Source organism: Suricata suricatta, chromosome 2, assembly GCF_006229205.1.
Source record: "Suricata suricatta isolate VVHF042 chromosome 2, meerkat_22Aug2017_6uvM2_HiC, whole genome shotgun sequence".
NCBI classification, from domain to species: Eukaryota; Metazoa; Chordata; class Mammalia; order Carnivora; family Herpestidae; genus Suricata; species Suricata suricatta.
The window spans coordinates 171,528,580-171,554,919 of NC_043701.1; the positions used below are offsets into that span (position 1 = coordinate 171,528,580).

At 37.4% G+C, this 26,340-nt stretch overlaps 1 protein-coding gene across 1 annotated transcript in view; it reads left to right on the top strand.

The window, feature by feature from the left end:
* The window catches only part of ATRNL1 (attractin like 1), a gene marked incomplete at its 5' end in the record, with an annotated part of 743,525 nt that overhangs the window by 26,507 nt on the left and 690,678 nt on the right, over positions 1–26,340 (top strand). Inside the window, 4 exons of the mRNA XM_029920431.1 lie at positions 4,337–4,420; positions 5,800–5,913; positions 10,874–11,002; positions 12,595–12,803. Of these exons, the coding sequence (XP_029776291.1) occupies positions 4,337–4,420; positions 5,800–5,913; positions 10,874–11,002; positions 12,595–12,803 (536 nt within the window). The remainder of the gene's footprint in view (positions 1–4,336; positions 4,421–5,799; positions 5,914–10,873; positions 11,003–12,594; positions 12,804–26,340) is intronic.

A 26,340-nucleotide genomic window follows, 5' to 3' on the forward strand; every position in this document is an offset into this window, starting at 1 on the left:
CTGTGAGTGCAAACATATGGTATCTGTCCTTCTCTGCCTGACTTATTTTGCTTAGCATGACAACCTCGAGGTCCATCCACTTTGCTACAAATGGCCAGATTTCATTCTTTCTCATTGCCATGTAATACTCCATTGTATATATCACATCTTCTTGATCCACTCATCAGGTGATGGACATTTAGGCTCTTTCCATGTTTTGGCTATTGTTGACAGTGCTGCTATCTATGAACATTGGGGTACATGTGCTCCTGTGCATCAGCATTTCTGTATCCCTTGGGTAAATCCCTAGCAGTGCTATTGCTGGGTCATAAGGGAGTTCTACTGATAGTTTTTTGAGGAACCTACACCCTGTTTTCCAGAGCGGCTGCACCAGTTTATATTCCCACCAACAGTGTAGGAGGGTGCCTGTCTCTCCACACCCTCACCAGCATCTATAGTCTCTTGATTTGTCCATTTTAGCCACTCTTAACAGGAAAAGTTTAATGAAAAGAATTTTTGACTGTAATAGGGATCGGAATGATGAGAGATTGGATAGTAAGAAGTAACGGGAACTGCAAAGAATGTAGAAATAGTGGATATAAGGAGCGGCCACTACTATCCTTATGGTTGAGAGAGAGCACTTAAGAGCCCCTACCTATTGGCCTGAGATGCAGACCTTGTTGGGGGGGCATGGCTGTGGCTCACTGCATGGTGCAGTTGCTGAAATGCTGCACTGATGATAGAAATTGCTTATTGTCTGCCCTTGGGAACTTGCCATGGTTATCTTACTGGAAGATGGGGTGTGCTGTTTATGAGCAGTGTCTCACTGAAGGCACTGTGCTGCAGAATTGCCTGAGGCAGGTGCTGGAAGAAGCTCTTGGTGGCGGGGTTGCTGGCCACTGCATACTGGAGGAGCCTAGTCCCCATGAAACCAAGCTGTCGGAGCTTGGAGCTTGGTGAGTAAGACGCTGGGACCACAAAGCAAAGCTTGTCTCCTGCAGCCTCTCTGGTGCACTCTACTGACAAAGTCTGCCAGCTTAACCTCATGTCGGCTGACAAAGAAAAACTCTTTAAAGGGCCCAGGTCCATTTTCACAGAGTAGGCAGTGTGGACTTTGAGGTGAGAGGCAATGGATAATTGTACATACAGTCCTTTGATTATTCATCTTCTCTATTCTTCTTTCTAAACATTTATGAATCCCCAAGAACCAAGCAACACTGTATTTCTGTTTAAGAAGATAGACGTCTTTTAACTGAAGTTCTCACCCTTTGTTCAAAATGAGGAAATATGCAGCTCCAAGAACCATTGTATCTATGAGTGGTTGTATTAATTACTCTTCATATTCAGTCATAGTCATACTGCACATGCCATTATCTAAAGTCTCAACTGTCAAGTTAACTTACAACTTGTATGTAAAATAAACATGAGAAGGAGAGAAGATCTACACAGGACGAGCACATGGAAACTATGCAAAGCTGTTATGATCTTTGTTTCTATAGTTTGTTACAAAATGATACTTCATATCTGTGGGTTTGTTCTTCCACTCGCTACTTTTGGGTCCCCTCCTCAGCTAGAATCTCGGCATGGAGCTTCATCTGGTGGGGTGGCGCAAAGCCAGTGGGTTGGGTTCTCAGTCATCCTGCTGCAGTTTGGATATTTTTTAAGGGCCTGTCTTCTAGCTCTCTCATCGTGTATTAGCTGTGTTTGAATGTGCTGTAAACCTGTGCAGCAAAATAACTTTTTATAGTTTTCGATTAACTGCCACAATTTTAAATCTTCTCTTTTGTCTTTTTGAATTTAGTAAAGCATATTGGTTTCATAGGACACATCTGATAATCTCTGTAACTGAAGTATCTTCAGGTCTTTTTCCTGGTGTCCTTTGGTTCTTTGTTGTCTTGCATCTTCATAGGTCTTATGATCTTTAATCATGCTGGACATTTTATTTGAAAAATTATTGTAGGAAATAATGTGAGGCCTAGAATAATGTTACCTTTCTTTGGAGAGGAATTTTGTGTCTTCTGTGAGGAGCTTTGGCACATGGGCAGTTCCAGTATCACCTGAAGCTGATTGTAGATCTGGGTTTTCTAACTCCCAGGTGACTCCCAGCTGGGCTGCAGTCCGCGTGGTGGCTGGATTATTCCTGATACACTCTCACGCTAGTGACGGTCATTGCATCTCAATTCAAGGTGCCCTGTTGTTTGAGCCTCTACCTTTCGTGGCCGTGGCCTTCAGATTTTGTCCCCCTCCCTCCATCAGGCTGCCAAAAGCCTCCTGATACTGTCTTCTCAATAGAGAAGTCTCTCCAGAGCAAAAACAACTCTGAATGCCCACCTCCTTTTAAAGGATTTGCAACTTCTGGGTCTTGGGTTGGTAGATGTTACCATTTTGCTACTTATAAGATGGCTTTTAAGATTTTAAAATTATTCCTTAGCTTTTTAAAGCTGTTCACAGTACAGGGTTTGTCTGAATTGCCTTGTCTGGTATTGTTGAAAATGAAAAATTAGGACAAGTTTTTTAACCTGTTCTTTAGATTGTGCCTCATTTTCTCATCTGTAGTTTGGGATTAATAACTATAACCTCTTAAGGTTTTTGAGATTTTTAAATGAGGTAACACATTATGCGCTTACAGTAGATCCTGACACATGAAAAATGATCAATTGATTATTACATTAAATTGAGATAATTGGAATTTGTTCATAAAAAACTTTTCCAACTATAAAGTAGCCCGTTATTACCTAAAGTAGTTTTCAGGGATTATAAAAGACTTACACATAACATTCTTACTGACTGACATTTCCGTCAACCATGATTTAGGTAAATGAAACTTTTTTTCCTAGTGTATTTAAGACTTTATGCTATAAGGAAAATTTAATTTATCTAAAACTATCTAACGACCCTGAGATCTATGTGCATATGTGTATATTATGTATATTTGTTTATGTATAAGTGAATATATACTGATAATCCTTTCTGTATGTGTATGTGTATATGTTTGTATATATACATATATAAAGGCTAAATGGGAAGATATCTTAACTATTTAAAATATGGTCTTTGGTGGATGAAACTATTGGGGTGGAGCTAAGGAGTCCAGAATGAAGTAGAATTGAGATCTTGTTTTAAATATTTTTAAATTCTGAAAACTGAAATTTTTCTTAAATTTTTTTTTTTAAATTTTAGAGTGTGAGTTGGAAAAAAAGGCAGAGGGAGAGAGGGACAGAAGGAAGGAGAATGAGATTCTTAAGCAGGCTCCACGCTAAGTGTGGAGCCCGACATGGGGCTCCATCCCACAACCCTGGGGTCATGACTTGAGCTGAAATCTAGAGTTGGATACTCAACCCACTGAGCTACCAGGTGCCCTGAAAACTGAAATTTTTCTTTTTCTTTTTTATGTTTTAAATAGAAGATAATTGTAAAACCTTTGATTTATTCTGTTTTAAAATTAAGTTTGTGGACTAGGTCTAAAGTAGACAAGTGAAAATGATAATAAAAATGGGTAGCCAAACTCAGTAAAATCTGGTGACAGCTCCCTCGACAGGTCTGGTACATGAGAAACAAATATAGAGACAGATAGTAGCTATACTGTGACGAACATAGCATGGTGTATCCACTTTTTAAAATCACTGATTTGTACACCTGAAACTAACATAATATTGTGTTTACTCAAATTAGAGTAAATAGCTTATTATTTTAGAATGAATAAGAACTAAAAAACAAAAAAAACCAAAACCAAATATAGGTAACAATGTAACTCTGAAAGTGGGATATACCACTCTAGTTCATTGATCTGCATCTTTTAAAGTGCATTTAACCTTCCTTCTTTTACCTCCACTTTATTTTTGTACAGAGGCAATTTAACTTCATCTGCTTTGCATCCAGATGAAATGCCCATCATCATAATATTAAATCTTTGCAATGTGTGTGCTTAAAAAAATACTTGGTTTACATTAGAGGGAATGTGAGTGCGGTGGGGCAGAGCGGGGGACAGCGGATCCGAAGCAGGCTCTGTGCTGCCAGCAGAGCCTCATGCGGGGCTTGAACTCACCGACCGTGAGATCATGACCTGCCCTGAAGTGGGACGTTTGACTGACTGTGCCACCCAGGCTCAGGTGTGTTCTTACTGTGTAAAGTGAAACAGTCAAAATATGTCAAGGTTTAAAGAAATACAAAATAAATTCTTTCAAGATGTAGAGAGATATATGGCAATTTGAAAAATTTCCCAACTTGTAAATAATGTTTCCTTATTAGAAAATGCTATAACCCATTTCTTTGATTTCATGTTTTTTCAATTTTTTAATGTTACTATATGTGTTAAATTTACTTTAAGGTAATTGTTTTTTATGATTTTGTTTTCTAGGTTAACTGAACCTTCTGGATATTTAACAGATGGTCCAATTAATTATAAATATAAAACTAAATGTACATGGCTAATTGAAGGCTAGTAAGTATATGAGTTAAATTAATTCATTTTATTCTGAAATGATAAAGATGGTGATCATGTCAATATGAAAGCATTATTTTAAAGTATAATTTTATAGTTATATAGCTTATTTGATTGCTTATAGTTTATTCAGCCATTAGTCATGATTTTTTAAATGAGATTTGCAACTTTTAGATATCACATTTAATATAAATTATAGTATCCCTTTATTTGTGATAATAGTGTGTTACATATATTTTATTTTTGAGCTATGTTAGTGTGGCACTAATTGAATAGGCATTTTGGCTTGCTTCAAACATCTTTCTTTGAAGATGCCATAGAAAGTATAAGAATATTCCATGCTGAATTATGCCATTGGCTCATCCTATTCAGCATTTTAGTTATAAGGGTGTTAAAAAAAAAGAACATTTTGTAGGAGAGACTTAATTATCCCTTTATAGTATATTTCAGTAATTGTGGCTTAAGATTGAATTGATCTACTTAAACATATTGTGAATAGATCATAAATGAATTGATAGAAGTTATCTTCGAACCATTTTATGATTTGGAAAATGGCTTTTGGGGGGAGGGTTACTTAGAAAGTTTTTAAGAACTTCAAAGTTATTCTCTGTGCATCTATGCTCTCATTTTGTTTATTTGTACTTTACTTGTTTTTTGTTTTTTAAGTAAGCCCAGTGTTGCACTTGAACTCAGGACCCCAAACCCCAAGGGTCACATGCTCTACCAATTGAACAAGCCAGATACCACCCCCCCCACCGTTTTCTTCTCATTTTATTAATAGTATACCGAGACCTTTTGATTAAAATTTCAAGAGCATATTGGGTCTTTAGTTAATAAGGATTATGTAGAAATGAGTCGTTAACTTTTGAGTGTTGAGTTTCAGAAATCAACTTTAAGTATAATATGCATACAATAAAATGCATATTAAGTGTACAGTTCAATAAAGTGTCAATAATGTATGCAATCTATGTAATGTCCACCTTAACACATGAAACATTTACTGCTGACTAAAATTTTAGAAAATGGTGATTTATATATAGCCTATTGCTACATTTTGAAGTTGTAGGTCATTTTTGCAATTTATTTATTTATTTACTTTTAAAGCTTTATTTAAATAATGTCTATACCCCATGTGGGGCTCAAACTCATGACTCTGAGATCAAGAGTTGCATGTTCTCCTGACTGAGCCATCCAGGTGCTCCTCATTTTTACAATTTAGATATGACTCTTTATCAGTCTTTTTTGACACTGGTGACTTAAGAATTTATATACAGTTTTCTGTAAATAGTTTTTTTTATATAGCGCTCTGTTAAAAATTTTTTCGGACTGTTCTTTGAATATTGCATATTAATTTAAACATATTTTAATATTTTTTTCAGTCCAAATGCAGTGTTAAGATTAAGATTCAATCATTTTGCAACAGAATGTAGCTGGGATCATATGTATGTTTATGATGGAGATTCAATATATGCTCCTTTGATAGCTGTTCTTAGGTGAGTAATTCTGTTTGATGAGCTTATCGCCAGTTATTAGAAAAGTAACTCTAATTTTTTATTTTAAGTATACTGCTGTGTGCTTTAAACTGAATTCCTCAGAGATATGATTATAATACAGCCTTGCAAACTGTCGACTTATATATAATAATGCAAATGTTGATTTAGAAAAATAAGTACTTGTTCAGAATTTCTTGGTAAGTATCCTTTATTCTGCTGTATATAGTTTATTTTTTTAAAGCAATTTGAATATGTTTTCAGAACTACCAACTGTATAGGTTAATGTGTGTTTTAGGTGACAGAGAAATAATAGACAAATGTATATATTTTTTATAGTTGTCTATTAGTGAAATGAGAAAATTTTCAGTTCTGTACAGAAGGTTAAATTATACTTTATGTAATGTTTTAAGAAAGTGTGTGTTTCTTTCAGTTCTCAAAGTTTGGAATTTTGATTGTTTCAAAATATTTATTGTTAAGTAGTCAGACTTAATTTTAAAATTACAGCATTTTCAATATCAATTTAAATATCTTTGCATATATGTATGAATTACTCTAAAATGTTTTATGAGTAGGAGAAAATATATATTAGGCACAGGAAAAATTAGGATCATGTAAGCTGATTTTGTGTATAATTTAATTAACATGATTGTTGACCAGTCACTGATTACATCATTCCTCAGATTGGCTATTTCCGTGTAATTGCTTACATGTTCTGTCATTTAAAAATTTAAAAATACATTATACAAGCTTCTTGTTCCCTTCAATTTTTTTTAAATTTTCTCTTTTCTTTTTACTATTTATGTTGCAAATATTCAGTTTACAAAGACTATGAACTATTAGTTTTTTGGATAAAGATGTAAGGTCTTATATTTCTGAATGAATATTTCACCGTGACTCTTTAGGATCTTAGACTCTTTAGGATCTTGCTAGTGCTCTAAGTACTTTCAGAATTTAATTTTTCAGTTGCCTGAAAATTATCTTAAGGGTTGCTACAAGTAGCCCTTTCGTGGAAGGACAATAGATAGAAAATGGAGTAGAGTCTTATGAGTAATTACATTGCAGGATAATTATATTGTAGGATAATGCATTGTAATAATTAGGTAAGGTTCTGGGTTAATACATTCATTCTTAGCAATTTAGATTTTATTCGGCTCTCATTATTCTGTTTTTATGTCACTGTAGACTGAGCGTTTAGAAGTGTGCCTTTCCATTTGTTTTCCTAGTAGTTATAATGACTTTGCATGAGTTAAGCGTGATCCGTTAACCCTCTTACCATTGCTTTTCTGATACTAAAGGAAACTTCTGTAAGATAATTAGCAGGTTGGGATTTACTAAATGACTGTGAAGATGGAGCCAGTGACTTCATTGGCAAGTGTTCCTATTAGCTGTGTGGAAGGAGATTGAAAGATGTTTACTGAGGATCCGCTTGATGCTAATCAATGTACTAGGCAGTTTAAATGTCACCGAATTCTCACAACGATCTGTGGAAGAAGTGCTAATATTCCCATTTTTATAGTTGAGAAGATTAAGACTCAGAGAAGTTGCTTTACTTCTAATAGATGGCGGAGTCAGGATTAGAATGTGACCATCTCCTGACCTCAAAGCCTGTAACAGTACAAGTTCAGAGTCTAAGTGTTTGAATTATTCTAATTTTATAAGCATATCTTACTCAATAAACATTTGACAACTTACTCAATTCCAGAGACTATCATAAGCCTGGAGGATACAGTAAGGAGTAAGATTACACTATTGCAATGACTTCACATACCAGGTCCCTAGAGTTGGGCCAAACTTCATAGATTGAGTGCAAAGCCCTTCGCAGAACTGCCCTGCGTTGAGACACCAGCTGCACGTTCGGAGGTCCCCAGGGCCGTGCACACTTCTGACCAGCTGGCTGCAGATTTAGGGGTGCCCACTGCCTCTTCAGGTTTAATAATTCACTAGAATGACTCACAAAACTCAGAAAAACACTGTACCTATGATTATAGTTTTATGATAAAGGATGAGAATCCGAACCAGCCAAATGAAGAGATGGATAGAATGTGGTCTGAGAGGATCATAAACATAACTTTGTCTTTGGGATGTGTTACCTTCCCATCACCATCCAGGAAGATCACCTGAGCTGCAGGTGTCTGGAGTTCTTGTTGGGGTTTTATTTTGTAGGCACGATTGATTGAATCATTGGCCACAGGGTCCAACTCTGTCTCTTGTCCCCCTCCTCTCTCTCTGGAAATTTGATTGATTTGTTGTGGCTTAAGGCCCCAACCCTTTAACTGCATGGTTGGTCTTTATGGTGTGGCCAGTTCCCATCCTGAGCATTAGCATAAATGATCAGAATTCCCCATGCATAAAAGACAGTCCTATCACTTGGGAAAGTCCAAGGATTTGGGGGCTACATCAGAACATAGCAGTTAGGCCCTGATGGTGGCATGCACACAGATTTTTTTTTTTTTTAACCTGGCACAATGAGTATTATAATTAGGTTATAAAAGGAGTGCTGTATTATGATTTCAGAAGAAGTAACTAATTCTTCATGGCAAATTTCATCATGAGTTGAAGAATGGTAGGCAAAGTATGGGGGTGTGATAGGACATTCTTGGTGGAGAAAAACAAGTACAAAGGCATAGACATTTTAAACAGCATTGCATTTTGGGCTAATGTAAGTAGTTATGAATAATTTGATCCTGGGAAATGAAAAGGGATTGGTAGGAGCCACATTACCCAGTAAATAGTAATTGGTAGGTCTGCTGAATGCTTATCATGTGCCAGGCAGTACGCAGGGCTTATTTATGTATATATTTGCTCATTTAGTTCTCATCATAACCCTTTAGTTAGAGAGTATTGTTGCCATGGAGTTTGTAAGTTCTCCACTTATAAATGGGGAATTGAGGCACAAAGGGGTTCACTGAGTGGCTCGAAGTTGCCTTGCTGGAAAGTAATGTAGTCAGAATATGAACTCAGGCTTTATAATCCCTTAGTCACTATAGTATTGCCTTCTTGTACACCACTCTAAGGAAATTGGACTTTATTCCATAGGCAAGACTTCTTAGAATGTGGAGCGTGGATTGTAATAGAGGTGTTGTTTTTTTATTGTGTGCTGGATGTCATGTTTGTAAAATCATATGTAGTAATAATAACTTGAGGCCTAGAAAGATAATATGTTTCTATAGAGTGTGCCAGGGAACGCTGGCAGGACCTGGGGGGCCTATCTGTTACAAGTTCACGTTTACTCATAGTCTTTGGGGTCCCAGGTCAGAGCAAGGACCCTGGGTTCCACTTTTTGTTTTCTGAGTTCTCTAAAACAACCCAGTTTCTTAGCCATCCAAACCTCATCTCCAGCTTTGAAGTCGGCAAGTGCTCCTAAAGAGAAATGGCCCCAGTGCCCGGGCTCCCCATCTTCTTAGTTCTCCAGCGCCTTCACACATAGTTTTGTTTTTATGTCAGTGGGAGGGTTACTTGGTCCAGATTGCTTGATGTGTCCTGCACGGTGTGGAAACCCTGTTTCTTGAAGTTTATTTTTAAAAATAAAAACTTTATTTAAAATTCTTTTATTCTTTAACATTATTCTTTAAATAAACTATTCTTTACATAATAAGAATTAATTAATTCTTATTAATTAAAATAAACTATTCTTTACTTATTGGGGGGTGATGGTCATGGAGGAGGGCGCTTGTGGGGAAGAGCACTGGGTGTTATATGGAAACCGACTTGACAATAAAGTATAATAAAAAAATAAAAAAACACTTATAAGTAAGTAAGTAAACAGTTCTGTTCCTTGTTTCAGCGAGATTAATTATATCTGTTGTAAAGACCTGGGAATATTATTTTTAGTAATGTACTCACTTTGATGTAATCTCACAATAGTAAAAAAATATATGTAAGACTGGTATTATAGAATTTGAATTCTTTTGCCAGTTGCCTTTTAAAATGTTACGTTCTTTCATAAACATAAGTTAGTAGATGCAGTAATCATTAGAAAAGCATCAAGATTTGATTACTTTTTGTTTGTGTGGAGAATATGTAAAATAAATTATTTTTGACTATTCTGTATCATATTGTTTTGTCAAATATGATTTGCATGAATGAGTTCAGGGCCTGGGTGATGTCCACACATAGATTGAACCGTGCCTAGGGCAATGGGCTATTCTGAGTAATGTCATTTGTTGTTAGCGGGTTCTTTCTCACACTGCATGTTTTCACAGACTTCAGAGGATAGTATGGCACAAGTAAATGAAGTTATGTAATTTTTCCTCATCAGCAAGGAGATTTTCAAAAGGGAAAGTACCAGTTAGTACCTGGTTACTGACTTGGAACTCTTGCACATTTTATCTGCTGCCCGCCAACCCTCCACCCACAGCAGCTGTTAGTTTTCTTTTGTGTGCATATGGGCTTAAGTGTCTTTTGGAAAATTAATATAATTTGCTTAAGTGTGCAGATTTTGAAAGAAATATAAGTAGTATATATTTTCAAATCACCTCAAATACCTATATTAGTGTACTGGAAGTATGCACGTTTAATTAGAATGTCATTGTAATCACTTAGCTAAATGTGGAGTGTTGTTCTAGCTTTATCAGAATTTGTAGCCAGAGGGCAAAAGCGAAGGTGATTTAAGTGAACGTTTACACATGAGTGAAGAGAGTACCCTCTAATATCGTACAGTTGGATGGACAGCAGGATAAAAGGGAGAAATCGGACATTGCTGTCCGAATGGTGTGAGAGAAGAGAAGGAGTATCGCGGTATGAAAACTTGGGCTCCTTCATTGGCTGCAGTAGGAGGCGAAGTGGGGGAAAATGGACGGGACCTTGTTTTCTGCTTACCTTCTCGTTGCTTATTCCTTCTTCTAGTTGCTTATTCTGTTATAGATGTTTAGTGAGGATGACAAGAATTGTTGAGTACATTTTATGTGATTAGTAGTTCTATGTATATGTGTACACAGCATCCGATTTTGTTCTCTTACAGTGGTTTGATAGTCCCTGAAATCAGGGGAAATGAAACTGTGCCTGAAGTCGTTACCACATCTGGCTATGCACTGTTACATTTTTTTAGCGATGCTGCATACAATCTAACTGGTTTCAACATCTTTTACTCGTAAGTATTTTTTAAAAACACTTCACATTGTAATGGTTGTTATAATTGGACTTCAAAGAATTTTTTGTTTTTATAAATGTCTTCTATAGGATGAGCAACTTAGTATGTTAAATTTCAGAATTGCGAGATCTCTTCCTAAGTGACATGAAATCTTAATAACGTGCCTCAAAAGACTGTCTAAGCCTGTGTTAGGGTAATTTCTGAGTCTCAGGACATTATAATGGGAACTTTGGTGACAGTTTTTTATGAAATGTAGAACTGTTGGCAAATGACTAAGTAAACAAGTACAAACGAGTGTAACTTCACTTGAGGCAGCAGGCGTGTGGGACTAGAGGGAGTCGTCGTCCAAGTCTCTGCCTGAAGGTGTTTTACTCCCGATTTGAAGATGGGTTTGTGAAGTTTGTGTAGCCCTTCTGCTTCCCAGAGCTGCGCTGGATACTTTACATACATTATGGTTTTTGGTTCTCTTTACAACAATTCCGTCAAATGGGTATTTTCCCATTTTACATATGAGGAAATTGAGGCTTAAGTGGATAATACCACTGTCTCCTCATTTAAGTAGAAAAGCGATTTTTATTCAGAAATCTATTATGTGTCTGATGCTTTATAAGTTTTTATATCAGGAGGTCCCAAGGGTGAAGTGAAGGAGCCAGAGATGCTTCCAGATGCTTTCACAGGAGTGGCCATAGAGGAAGTTGGCACACTTTTCCCCCTTGATACCTAGGAATGTAAAATATCACCAGAGGATTTTCCACCACGAATAAAATACTCTGAATATCTTCAGAATGTTAGAATTTAAAATCAGCAAGTTGTTATTGGTTATTGGATTCATTTGTCTCGAGTGTGTATGCAAGGAAGAATAAATATGTAGTAGAATATAATTGGTTAGAGGACTTGAAAATAAAATTTTATAAACATTCCTCTCTGTGACAGTGATAGGTGACAGCATGCTATTTAAATATTGTATAACCAGGTTATACCTTGGCTTTTCAGGTATTCATGAATTTATTTTTTTCTGTAAATTGTATATTCAAAGCATTTCAGTACTTGTCTTTATAAAACATCGTGCTTGGAACTGTACTATGTAGGTCCTTGGAAGTTTGGAGTCTTGGTAGCCAAGTAAATTTATTGAATAAATTAAGATCAATTGCAAACAAATATTTTTTAATGTTAAAAGTATTTAATGAGAGAGAGAGAGAGCGAGAGAGAGAGAGCACACGAGTGAGCTAGCAGGTGAGGGGCAGAGAGAGAGGAGACACAGAATCTGAAGCAGGCTCCAGGCTCCATGCTGTCAGCACAGAGCCTGATGTAGGGCTAGAACTCACAAACCGTGAGATCATGAGCCAAGCTGAAGTCAGATACCTAACTGACCGAGCCACCCAGGCAATTGGAAATAAATACTAATTGAATTGCATAAAGGATAAAAGGGTACAGAGTAAAGAATTGAAGTCAGGCTGTGAAATTGTGTTAAATCAAGCATTAAATACAGTAATAGAGCATAATTGCATAAAATAGAAAAAGTTTACAAAACATCAACCAAAATTATTTTTAGATGACTTTGAATTTGAATATGTATGGATTATATTTCACAGAATCAATTCTTGTCCTAACAATTGCTCTGGTCATGGGAAGTGTACAACCAGCATCTCTGTCCCGAGTCAAGTATTCTGTGAATGTGACAAATACTGGAAGGGCGAAGCCTGTGACGTCCCCTACTGTAAAGCCAACTGCGGCAGTCCAGATCACGGCTACTGCGACCTGACCGGGGAGAAGCTGTGCGTCTGCAATGACAGTTGGCAAGGTAAGCAGCAGGTGCGGCGCGGGGGCTTCGGAAACCCCGCCCTGTCGGTCTGATAAGGCTCACAGAAGTTCTGCGTTTGTCTTGCTGTAGGGGTTTGCACACTCAAATCTCAAGTATTGTACTTTTAGAGTTTTCAAATGAGCAATCAGTTTCTTAGTAAGTTTACTTCTTCACAAGTAGAATTGGTAAAGATTTTGTCTACACCCTGTTTGAGAATCAAATGAAGTTCTACACGGCGAGCTTTTCAACTTGTGGGTGTGTGATCAGTATGATCTCCTGTAATTTTCTGTTGGATCCTGAAAGATTTGCTGGCCTGGCCGCATACCATGTGTGGCGCATTCCAATCTGGCTTCTGAGGGGTAGCACAGTGTCGCGCCGAAATGCCCATCCTGCTTGGGACTGCTGTTTGCGGAACCTATTTCTTAGGAAAGACTGACCTCTTGTGGCGACTTTTAAAAGAACAATATTTTTAAAAGTTTAAAAGAAGACTAATTATTTCAGTGCTTATTATAAAAGTAAGATTCCTGGGGAAGAATTTATAAGCAGTTATTGTAAATATCTGTGAATAAATGTTAATTTTAGGCAACATTTAAGTGTTTTAGTTTATTTAAATATTTGGGCATAAAAGCATACATTTTGTCATCGTGGAATTAAAAGAAGAGATGCAGCCGGTTATCCATATATTTACCTGTTTACATGTGCAAACATGGAGAGGTTACTCTGTGGCAGCAGATTGACGCTGTTGACTGAGCTGACTCTGACTCCGACACGTAACCCAAAGTCACACGATCATGTGTCATTCCGGGCGGCGGAGCGGTGGTTCCTGTCAGAGCTGAGTGAGGAACCAAAGAGAACGTGCTCCTTCCAGGGTTGTGTTCATCATTCTGTAGACGACTTTTTCTTTAATTTGTATTTTAACTTTACATCCAGGGTAGCATATAGGGCAACAGTGATTTCAGGAGTAGAGTCCTTAGTGCCCCTTACCCACTTAGCCCACCCCCCTCCCACACTCCTCCAATAACCCTCTGTTCTCCGTATTTAAGAGTTTCTTACGTTTTGTCCCCCTCCCTGTTTTTAGATTATTTTTGCTTCCTTTTCCTTATGCTCGTCTGTTTTGTATTTAGATGATATAAAAAAAAATGTTCCTGAGTATGCTATTTGTTTAGAGGAATTATAATTAAATTATGCCCATCTTAAACCCATGTTATCTCATTAAAAAAATTAGTTCCTCTGGCACAAAATACTAGTGATTTCTTATTGAATTTGATTATTTATTATGACAGATAGAGATTTCTCTGTGTTCTTTAATTATAGGAACATGAGTTTTATTAAATGGCTATTTTAATAATTTGTGATCTTTCTTCTCCTAAAAATTGCCTTGGTAGACCATTTAAAAAAATGTTAATCTTGAAAGTAATATAATGCCCATTTCTGTGGAGAGAGTGGTACATCAGGAATATATTTAAATCAAGGCCTGAGGAATAGAAGTATAGGTCAGACACACAGTATTTTTCACAGTGATCTTCAATGGCTGTTAGTCTCCATCTCATTTCAACGGTTTTGAAAGCAAATGAGGAATACATTTGTATGCTATTCTCTGAACTTCTCTGCCCATTCTGCCCATTTTATATTCTTTTTTTTTTTTATCAGTCCTTCCTTAAAATGCTTTATTTTCTTGGGGTGTATGGCATCTGGTTCAGATGTTATCTTTTCCTTTTCTGGCTTCTGCTAGCCGTTCACACTTCATTATTCACGTCAGCAGGGCCTCGGGCCCACAAACATCCCTGACTCTTAAGCAAAATTGGGCATGTTCACTTTTGAAGCAAAGTTATAATATGAATAGTGTATATACACATACAAACATACATATTTATATATATATGTTTTTAAAAATTATAAAATGTCGTACAGAAATAAGACATTTTTATTCCACTATCCTTAGTAGTTAAAGAATTGTTCTCTGAATTGACGTGGGTGTTTTGAGGGTAGAGCGCGGGTGACAGTGACGGTGACCGATCGGACAGAGGATGTGCAGGCTGGTCTCTCTGAGCCCCCAGCCCGAGCCTTGATTCCGTGGTGAAGGAAGCGCAGCTTGCTGTAGCCGGGATTGTTACCAGAGACTGTTCAAGGAGAAATGATGTTTCTATTTCAGATATATAGAATGAGGAGGAATCATTGAGGGAAAAATGAGAGACACAGAGAGAGAGAGAGAGGGAGGGAGGGAGGGAGGGAAGGAGGGACAGAGAGAGAGAGAGAGTTGTTTCTAGGACATCTGGGGAATGATCAGAGAATTTGAGATTTAAAAACGAGAGCTAAGGAGGCAATGTGCAATTCAAAATCTGGCGTTTTTTTGTAAGTTGTAATTGGAATTCTTTGGGTTAAAAATAACACATTATTGCTAACCCCATTTTATCCTTTTATGTTGGTTAATTTTACTATTGTTTGGCTCTATGCTAGTATACAAAAAAAAAGTATTGCTTTCTAGAAACAGAGATTTTCTGAAGAGGACAAATGCAGAGGGAAAGCTCAGTTTATGCTAAGTCTTTGATTCCCTCCCTGACATTTCTCTAGTGCGTGTCCAACCTGATCTTCATGTCTGCTTATTTTTTAACTTAGTATTTTATGTGCACCTCCTAAGATTTTTCTACTTAGCCATCACCATACTTTTTCTTCCCTAACTTTCTCTTCTTTCTTTCCTAGTCATCTGCTATAATCTTTTTACGGTTTGAGGGATTTTTCCAAATTACACAAGACTCTGTTTTAACGGTAGATGGCGCTATCAATGTCAGCTGACCCCCCCCTCCTGTTTCCTGTAGAACACACTTACAAAACCAAAAGCTGAAATAGTAAGGGATATAGAAAACGCTAAGTACTAGTAGCATGTTGAAGATCACGCAAGTTAGTGGTATATTTCATAATTTTGTCATAATATGCAGTTGTCAAAGGTGATATGTACACATTAAATAGATTTCTTAAGGGATCGGGGCCTCTGAGGGCTCATCTGCTTCTGTGATAATTTTCACTTAATAAAATATATATTTAAGTCTTAATAAGTCACAGTAGGGGAAAAGGCAACTTTAAAAAGCAGCTTTCTTTTAAGATGGCTTCCAAACATTGGGTCAGATGATGAATTTTTAAAAGACATCAGAATCATGATATAACAAGTTGAGTTTATGTTCATATGTAGAAAATACAGTAGAATATTAATTTTCAAAGAAGTCTCCAAGGTGTGGTGTTCTGGGCCCCCACCCCACTTAGTCCATCAACTCCCTAATTAGAGTGGCTCCAGGTTTCTCTGTTTTACATAAATTAAACGAAATCTGAATCACTGGAAGTCCGTGATTATGAGCAGAAACAGTTCTGCCTGACTTGAGCAGAAAAGGCAGTTATTGGAAAGTGTGGCAGAGACCACTGAATTCGAGAATCCATTCTTCCCTTCTTTTCAGAAATAGAATTCACTGCGTTTTTAGCTCAGCACATGGCTTCCCAGCTTCATTCCACATTTCTCAGCCTTTCTTGCAGCTAGCATGGCTGCTGTCCTAAGTTCAGGTCAGTAGGACCTAAGTGGAAGTGCTGTGTGGAACTTTTAGATTATTGAGATCTTTCCAAATGGTGGTAGGTGGCAATAAGTTTAATAACCAGTATTACGTGCTCATTTAGCTCTGGGATATTTCATGAGGGAGAAATTAACTTTCAGCTTATTTTATTTTTTTAAAATTTCTTTTAATGTTAATTTATTTTATTAAAAAAATTTTTTTTAATGTTCTTTATTCATTTTTGATACAGAGAGAGACAGAGCACGAGAGGGGGAGGGGCTGAGAGAGAAGGAGACACAGAACTGGAAGCAGGCTCCAGGCTCTGAGCTAGCGGTCAACATAGAGCCTGACGCAGGGTTCGAACCCACGAACGTGAGATCTGACCTGAGCTGAAGTCGGAGGCTTAACTGACTGAGCCACCCAGGCGCCCAATGTTAATTTATTTTTTACACAGAGAGAGAGAGAGAGAGAGAGACAGAGCATGAGCAGGGGAGGGGCAAAGAGAGAGGGAGACTCAAAATCTGAAGCAGGCTCCAGCCTCTGATCTGTCAGCACAGAGCCCAACGTGGGATTTAAATTCATGAACAGTGAGATCATGACCTGAGCCGAAGTTGGATGCTTAACCAACTGAGCCACCCAGGCCCGCCCGCCCGCTCTCTCTCTCTCTCTCTCTCTCTCTCTCTCTCTCTCTCTGCAGGTCTCTCTTCTTTGGTTCTCTTCCCAGGAAGTCTAGCCACCATGGCCTTCCCTCCCCACGTTCCCAGCCCCATTGCTCCAACTCGGGGTAACCACCAAATTCTACCTGTGTCCCCTGACTACACCGCCTCATACAAACTTTCCTCAGGCACTAACCATGGACACGTGGGGCTCACCTGATTTGTTTTCTATCTCTGAGAGATCATTGGCTTTTGCTGCTTGTCCAACATCTTCAGAAGTGTTCTTCATTCATTTTGTCCCATTTCTTAATTGTTTCCGGTGGGGGCAGTTAAACTGAGTCATCTTTAGACTAACCAATCTGTCCACTTTGCTAAGGACTGTCCCGGTATTAGGACTGAAAGTCCCATAGCTTATGAAAGCTCTCACTAGGGCTTGAACTCACTAACCATGAAATCATGACCTGAGCCAAAGTCGGACCCTTAACTGACTGAGCCACCTCGGGGCCCTTAACTTTCAGCTTATTTAAGCAATTTATTTTTGGTTTTCCTATTCTGTGCCCTAACTAGTGGAGAAGGATAGTGAATAGCTCTGAAAAGAGATGAAATGCTAGAAAAACCTTGGTTCGAAAGAGGCAGGTACAGTGAAGGTGGGTAGGTTCACAGCTACCTGAGAGTTGAAGTGACAGGGAAGTTTGATCAAGATACTCCTGTCACTCCACTGGGCCCCCACCACTGGCATACCCACTGTGCATATTACATGCTTCCGGCATGGATTGAAAGAATTCTAAATTGTTTCCATATCTTTGTATCATTTGTGAAGATTCAAAGTCCTGTTTATTAGCATCTGCTTGGCTAATGCTAGGTCTTACTCATACCTTGGCTCCCTGGAGATATATAAAGAGAGAATTTAACTTTTCTGGTGTAGTATGAGGGATGCTGTTTCTGAACAAAATTCACATGGTGAGAGATTTCCCCAAACGAGAAGGGGGTTTGAAATGATTGGAGTCTCTCAAGCAAATAAAAAGTCCAAAGAAAATGTTTTTGGGTGTAGATTGTTGCCCTGAGTGACAAGGAAGGTACTGAGTGGTTCTCTTAGGCAGTAAGGCTTTGCAGTGTGGAATAGACAGAGGGAGTAGACAGGTTAAAAAAACCCACAGGCTTTGGCATCTTCTTTCCTTCATACACTATGCAAGACATTTCCTCCCTGATTTATGGAGATGAAAAGTAGGTCACCGTCTTTGTATATAAGACCATTACTTAACTATTTAAAAACTCTCCCTGGGGCACCTGGGTGGCTCAGTAGGTTGAGTGTTCAACTTCGGCTCAGGTCATGATCTCACGGTTTGTGAGTTTGAGCCCCGTGCTGACAGCAGAGAGCCCACTTCAGATCCTCTGTCCGCACCCCACCCCCACTGACCCTCCCCTTCCCCTGCACCTCTGTGCGCTCTCTCTGAAAAATAAACATTAAAAAAAAAGAACTGGGGTGCTTGGATGGCTCAGTCGGTTAAGTGTCTGACTTCAGCTTAGGACGTGATCTCACAGTTTGTGGGTTCGAGCCCCGTGTGGGGCTCTGTGCTGGCAGCTCAGAGCCTGGAGCCTGCTTTGGATTCTGTGCCTCCCTCTCTCTCTGCCCCTCCCCCGCTCCTGCTCTGTCTCTTTGCCTCTCAAAAATAAATGAGTGTAAAAAAAAAATTTAAAAAATCGTTCCTGTGATGTTCCTTTCCTATTCCACAGTGTCCTCCTTAATCCTATCATTCCAGACTTTTAAATGTTTTCAGGATATTTTTAATGTTTTCAGTATTCTTTTCCAGTTCAGTTCACACATAGTTCTAATAGAAGGATTGGAGTTTGTTGTTTTAAGCCTTGAAATTTTTGATTAAAAGATAGTATCTAAATATGTAAATCATATAGTTTGATAGTTTTTTATATTGCTTCTGATTCTTTCGTCAAAGTTAACTCTATTTGGACTTATTTCAGTTTTTTTCATGTTTCTTTGTCCGTTACTATTTCAAGGCCTTTCTTATTTTAGAACTTGATGCTGGAATACCTACCCCATTAACTTTCTAAGACCACGTCAGATACACATTGTTTCACATTTTCATGGGATACATACATATCTTTTTAATTTATAGAATTTATCACATTTATGTTGTGATGTTTTGATTTTCTTTCCTACTGGAATATAAGTTCCATGAAATGAAAAATGATTGTTTAGATCACCTTTGTGTGTCTCTAGTACATATTATAGGACTTGGCATGTAGTAGGCATTCAAGTTTTCTGTTGTTGGCAGAGTGAATGAATTGGAAATGTATTAGCTTGCTAGCTTAATGATATGTGCACATTCAAGTATGAAGACTAGTACTACAGTGAATTACCGCATTTGAGCATGTGCTTCTTGGATTCTTCGTTTTCTGTTTACTGCAGTCCTTTGGCTGATATTAACATTTGCCAGTGGGTGGCGGTATTGACTACCAGAATATCTACTTAAACTACATGGCTTTGTTCAAGTTCTAAAAATTTGATAGTTTTGTTTTAGAAAAATATAAAATCTTTTGATTCAGACTCATAAACATTTTATTGTGGAGTGTTTTTCTTTGTGGGTTAGTCGTATTACATACTAGGAGATGCTCAGTTACTTTAGGATAGTGTATAAGTATTGCACCTTGAAGAAATTCACAGGACAGCTTACGTTTTCCTTTTTATTTTATTTTTATTTTTATTTTTATTTATTTATTTTTTTATGTTTTCCTTTTTAAATTTAATAATAATGAACACAGTCTTTCTACTTTCATGTACTAGGTTAAATTCTTTTTAGTTCATTCTTTCCACTTGCCAAACCAGCAGATTGATCCTATCTCTGCAAGTCAATAAAATTAAGTTTTTATTTGCAACCTACTTGAAAAGTTGACTGCTTAACAGTAAAGGTAGCATTGAGAATGTATATATAATAAGATTTATAAACTAATTCATTCATTTATTTAACAATTTTTTGAGCTTCCAAGTGCTAGGTACTATTCTGTTTCTTAAGGATGCACGGTGAAACAAGGAAGACAAGGATCTTGTGGAGCTGACATTTCAAGCTAGGAAAGAGACACATCATAGACAATAAACATTAGTATATTAGAAAGGGATAAGTGCAATGGGAAAATAAAGTAGAGATGAGAAAGAGGGATAGATCTTAGCATGGAAGTTACAATTTAAAATAGAGTGGCCAGGTTAGGCTTTATTGAGAAGGTGACATTTGAACAAAGACTTGATACAAATGAGGGAGTTAGCTCTATGGATGTTTAGAAGAGCATTCTAGTCAGAGGGAGTAGTCAGTACAAAGACCATAAGGTAGACGTATGCCCATTGTGTTTGAGGACCAGGTGCCTGGAATTGAATTACTGAGGAGAGATCAGTCTGATACGAGCTGGGAGAAATTATTCAACAAGGGAGAGGACTGGGGGCTTGGGTTAAGGGGTTGTTGGAGTGACGGAGGTATGTGTAGAATGCAGCCAGATCTGCCGTGCCTTACTTAGTGTTGAGGGCCACTGTAAGATTTTGACTTTTGCCCTAAGTAAAATGGGGAGCCAGCCATAAACAATTTTGAGCAGGAGATTGATGTAATTTGACTTAGTCTTAAAAGTTTCCTGTTGGCTTCTGAGCATTGACTGGAAACAGAGTACCAGTTAACAGGTTACTGCTATAGTTATAATCTAGCTGAGAGGGGACAGCAGTGGGGTCAGGCAGTGGAGGGCGTAAGAATGGCGTGAATGATGAATGTAATTTTAAAGCAGGGTTAATAAGGTTTGCTCATGAATTGGGTATGGGAGCGGGTAAGAGAATGAAAAGAATCAAAGTGACTTTAAGATTTTTTTTTTTTGACCATAGACTAAGGTGGAATTGTCATCAACTGTAATGAAGAAGGTTTTAGGAGGAAAATTAGTTTGATTTTGGTATGTGAAGTTTGAGATGTCTTTTACCCATCTAGGAGAAGATGTTGAAGAGGCAGTGGGGTTTAGGGGAAGAGGTCTGTGCTGTAGCTGTAAGTTTGGGGCTTATAATGTTAAATCGGGAACTTTTGATGGTACTTAAAGCCATGAAATCAGATGAGGTCATCAGGAAGATGAGTGTAGAAAGAGCCTAGAACAGACTGAGCTGTGAGTCACAACACAGTTCATGGGATATTCTGTGCTAGACATATAGGTTCTTTTCTTTTAGAAGTTTACCCGATGTTGAAATATTTACAGCCACTGTAAATATTTGTAAAAATTTGCCTGTAAATATTTGTAAAAATTTGCCTGTAAAAATTTGCCTGTGGCTTAGATAAGTAGAATAAACAAATTGTGTTTTCAATCCTAGCTAACTCTCGCCTGCTCAGAACCAAAATCTGCAAAATTTGCTTTCAGTCTTCCACAACTAAAAATAATAAATAAGTTGGAAACCACTGTTCTTTTTTAATTTTAATTTTAATTTATTTACTAATTTTTTAATGTAATTTATTGTCAAGTTGGCTAACACACAGTGTATACAGTATGCTCTTGACTCCTGTGATTCATCACTTACGTATAAATATGCCCAGTGCTCACCCCAACAGGTGCCCTCCTCAATGCCCAGCACCCATTCTCCCCTTCCCCTGTACCCCCCCATTCTTTGTTAACAGAACAGTTCCTTTCCAAATTATAATAGCATCATTGACCTAAAATGTGAGAACCAGATATTCTTGGAACAGAGTCGTGTCATGATTACCACTCACACAGTTCATTGTCCTATAAAATTAAAATATTGTCAAAACAGCTGTAGACATTTAAAGTACACTAAAATTCATGCCTGGCCTTTGGAGATTGGTTTTATGGGCCTAGAAAATGTTTAGACTACTTTGGGTACTGAAACAAAGCCAGATTTTTCAATGATGTTAGAGGATTGGACTCTTGCACTTTTATTATCGTGTTTTGCCTTTTGTTGGAGAAACTTCGGATTCAGTACACATACTCAGTCATAAAGTTACTTCTAGAATGATTACAGTAAGTTACGTATACCTCTCTTAAAATCTCCCTTCTCAGCATATTTTCCCTTTTCTATTAGCACTCCAATTTCTTTTTGGGAAATTGCCTTTCATTTAGTGAGAGTAGTCTTCATGGGATGATAAATCCAGATATCTGCCTCTTCTAAACTTGGTTTTCTAGCTTCATTTTAAAATTCTCTGAATTTCTCCAATAATTCCCATTTTCCTTAAGCTAGCTAACATTAGTTTCTTTGGCTTATAAGTAAAGAAATCTAGTTGATATAGTACACTAGAGATACTTTTAAAGGTTGTGTGTGTGTGTTGTACTATATATAGATATATTTCTGTTATTAGCTTCATAGCTTTATTTAAAATACCAAAAGTGGTATTTGCAGTATAGTTATTGATAGAAATGGGGCTTAACAATCTGCATTTGATATAGTTCTAACTTAGTGGCATTTATCTAATGTTTTTAATAGAGAACTGGAAAAAAAAAGAAGTACAATTTGGGCCTTTAAATATGTACCACCTAAATGATAAAGTATTTTTTCATGATGGCTTAGATTAAATATGAATTAAAAGTACAAGCTAAAAGTATATCCATTGGAAGTCCAAAATTCTAGAGCAAGATTAATTTCCCCCCTGAAAATCCTTTTCTTGCTTAGATGACTTTTTGGTTCCTTTCTTGATTTAAATGATACAGAGAAACTCCACTCAGAGTAATTCTTGTTCTTAGAAATCAAAGGTGCTATTATTAGTCAGTAAGGAACAACTCATCTCCCTCCTTGTGGGGGGCGGTAACATTTTACTGCTGTTTTTTCCTACATCTTTATACATAGCAATTACTGGTTTCCTAGTAACATCAAAAAAAATAGTATATAAATGTATTTATAAATTTGGGTGACCTTTGGGAAATTGCTGTTTCACATACCTGAAAACTTACAATTTTCATCTTTGTGGAAATAAAATTAGCTTATAAATTTCATTTGTGTAAAACAAATATGTATATTTTATATTGATTTCCATTATAAGATCAGAGATAGATTCCTTTAGAAAAACATTTCCAAGGCAAAATAATTTGAATACTTTGGCAAGGAAGAAAGAATATAATTTAGTAATATGGAATCACTTGGGAAAAAACTTGAAAAACTTCGTAGGTCTTTCTTTAATCTAGGTTTTATCTTTGTAATTATTTCTCCATTGGATTTACCGGGGATGATACGGACTTTTTACTTGTAAATTTCCTATTTCTTTGGCACATATATTTATAGTATCTAGTGAACACTAGGCTTCATTAACTTGGTTTGCCTGAATTATACTTAGTTTTCTTAAAAATAAAATGAGGGGATTGACTTAATAAGAACAGGATTGCTATTAGGATGCATCTAGTGTACTATTAAATATCAAGTACAATCTCTTTGTATCTTCTCAGAAACCCATGCTCTTTCAGGTATAATCTGCATGGTTAAACTGAAGCTTGAAGAAGTAGGTAACTTGTCCAAGGTCTCATACTTAAGGAGGAAAGCTAGATTTTATTTCATAGCTCATGCTTTTTTTTTTTTTCCATGTTCTAAGTTTATTGAGAGACAGCCAGTAGGAGAGTGTCAGAGAGAAAGGGAGTGGGAGAGAATCCCAAACAGGCTCCACGCTGGCAGTGCGGAGCCCCAGGTGGGGCTTCCACCCACGAATTGTAAGATGATGACTTAAGCTGGAACCGAGAGGTGGGTGCTTAGTCGACGGCACCAGCCAGGTGTTCCGTAGCTCCTGCTTTTAACCTTTTGTGACTCTTAAGTGATTTTCGTTCATTCATTTAGTAAGTGTATACTGCGGCCAGTCATATAGGGGTTGTAGGCCTTGTTAGGGATTTTATATTTTATTTGAAGTATGACGAGAAACCATTGAAGGACTTTGAGTAGGAAAATGATAGGGGGCGTTACATTTTAATGATTCTGGTTGTACTGTGGAGACTTGAATGTGGTGGGAAGGGAAGCAGAATGGAAATGAGGAGACCGGTTTGGAGACTGCTGCTCCAGAGTCCAGGTCCGTGCGTGGTGGCCTGGCCTAGGACGGTAGTTGTAAATGAGGGACTTGGTAGTTGGTCTCTAGTCGGAGTGACAGAATTTAAAGATATTTATAACTGGTAAGATTCAGACACTTAGATACCAGCCAATCACAGTGGATGCTGGTTTGGGGCCTAAAGCAAGATCCTGGATGAGCCATGCTGTGCCAGGCATCATTCCTTTAGTTGTTAGGTAGAAAAGTCTTGACTATCACAGGATGGGGTCAGGGGAACGGGGAGGGAAGGCTGGGTACTTGAGGCGGCATCTACTTAGGTTGAACATTTCCATATTTTAACACTTGGAAAGGCTCTACACCTGCACACCTAATGGAGTCAGTCCAGGATTGGTTGATGGATGGATATGGAGTTGTGGGAGGAGGAGAGAACTCAAGAATAGCTCCATGGCCTTTGCCCTGAGCAGGGAGGTGAGTGGGAGTGCCATTTACTAAGATGTTAGAACACGGGTGAAGGAGCAGATTTGAGAGGGAAGGATTAATTTTGGATATGTCAAATTTGAAATGATTCTTCGACATCCAAGTGAAGATGTCATGGAGGGAGTTTGCCTTGGAGTCTGGAATTCAGGGGGGATTGTGGGGCTGGAGATACACATTTGGGAGGGATCACAGTATAATTCTACTTTCTATGATTGTAGAATAGCCTTTGCCCCTCAAAAGTCTCTCATTTTTGCTACTAATGCCTAAAGTTACAGCATTAGAAATTCATTTATGCTCTATGGATTATTAAATGACACATACCCTGTAGGAGAGGTAACATATTAAAGCTTTATAAAATCCCCACTGGAATGTGCATTAGTTTATCACTTCCTTTTCAAGACAGCTAGGATGTGCTTACCTCAAGGAGATTCCCGTATCGATAGAGAGGGTTAGGCAGGAAGAGTTGACAGTGAGGTTGTGAAAAGGACGACATTAGGAAGTGGTAGACAGAGATTTCTCATGGATATAATTTTATTAAAAAGGAGTCTTTGAGAGCCTCAAATTGTAAATATCAATATTAGGTTTTAAATGGATGGAAAGCCTTTTGTGTGTATATTCTTTATAGTAATATGTGTTTTAAATTAATGTTCAGTTTATAAATTTATAACTTAAGTCATTTTACTTATACAATGCAGAAAGCTACAAATTAAGACATATAACTGTCCTTAAGCTTTTAAGCCATATTCATAAATCTCATTCTCTTTATAAACTTAAATAATCAATAGAGTTTGCCTATGGACCATTCCTTCAAATAATTGCTAGAAGTTACATAAGGTATGGTAGTAACAAAGATAGGAAAAATTTTGACTGCTAATTTGTTTTGTATAGAAAATCAGATATTTTAGATAACAGTAAAATTAAAAAACTGTTTCCTCTATTAAAAACAATACATAAATAAAGTTCTTAGCATTAGTTTCCTGTAACTGCTGTAACAAATTACCATCAACCTGATGTCTTCAACCAGTACGCATATATTAATCTCTTACCGCTTTGAGGTAAGAAGCCTCAGTTTCACTGGGCTGAATGTCACTGAGCTAAAGTCTCAACGTTGGCAGGGTCACACTCCTGGAGGCTCTAGGAAAAAATCTGTACCCTTGACTTTTCCAGCTCCAAGAGCTGCCCCTCCTAGGACTTTCCCCTTCCTCCATCTTCAAAGCTTGCAGCTCGGCATCTAGCTTCAGTGGTCATACTGCTTTCTTCTTCTGTATTCAGATCTTCTCTCTTGTGAGGATTATATTTAGAGCCTGCTTAGATAATCCAGGATAAACTCCCTAGCTCAAGATTCCTAATTTAATCATATCTTCAAAGTCCCTTTTGCCAGATAAGGTAACATTCACAGGTTCCAGTGATTAAGACCTAGATATCTCTAGGGGCCATTATTCAGCCTGCCACAACCCTGCTCTGAAATATGTTCCTTGAGTGCAGACTTCATAGACATATTACTGCTTTAAATGTATTCCTGACTCTCTTAACAATTTTACCAGCTGGTATTCTATATCACACCCTTTGCCAAGTAATAGCTGGGTATTATTTGGCTGCTCCCAACTCTATGCCTTTAGGTGGTAGACTGTTTCTGTGTTTTTATTTAGAAAGAATTTCAAATTTATGGAAAAGTTACAAGAATAAGAATAATACAAAAAATATCCAAGTGCACTTTACCCAGATTCATCTATTGTTTACATTTTAGCCTATTTGCTTTATTATTTCTGACTTACATGATATAAAGTAAATTGTTTCCTTTTTAAGAAAACAAGATATAAAAATTCATACCAGTAGATAAATTATTTATATATAATGTCCATAT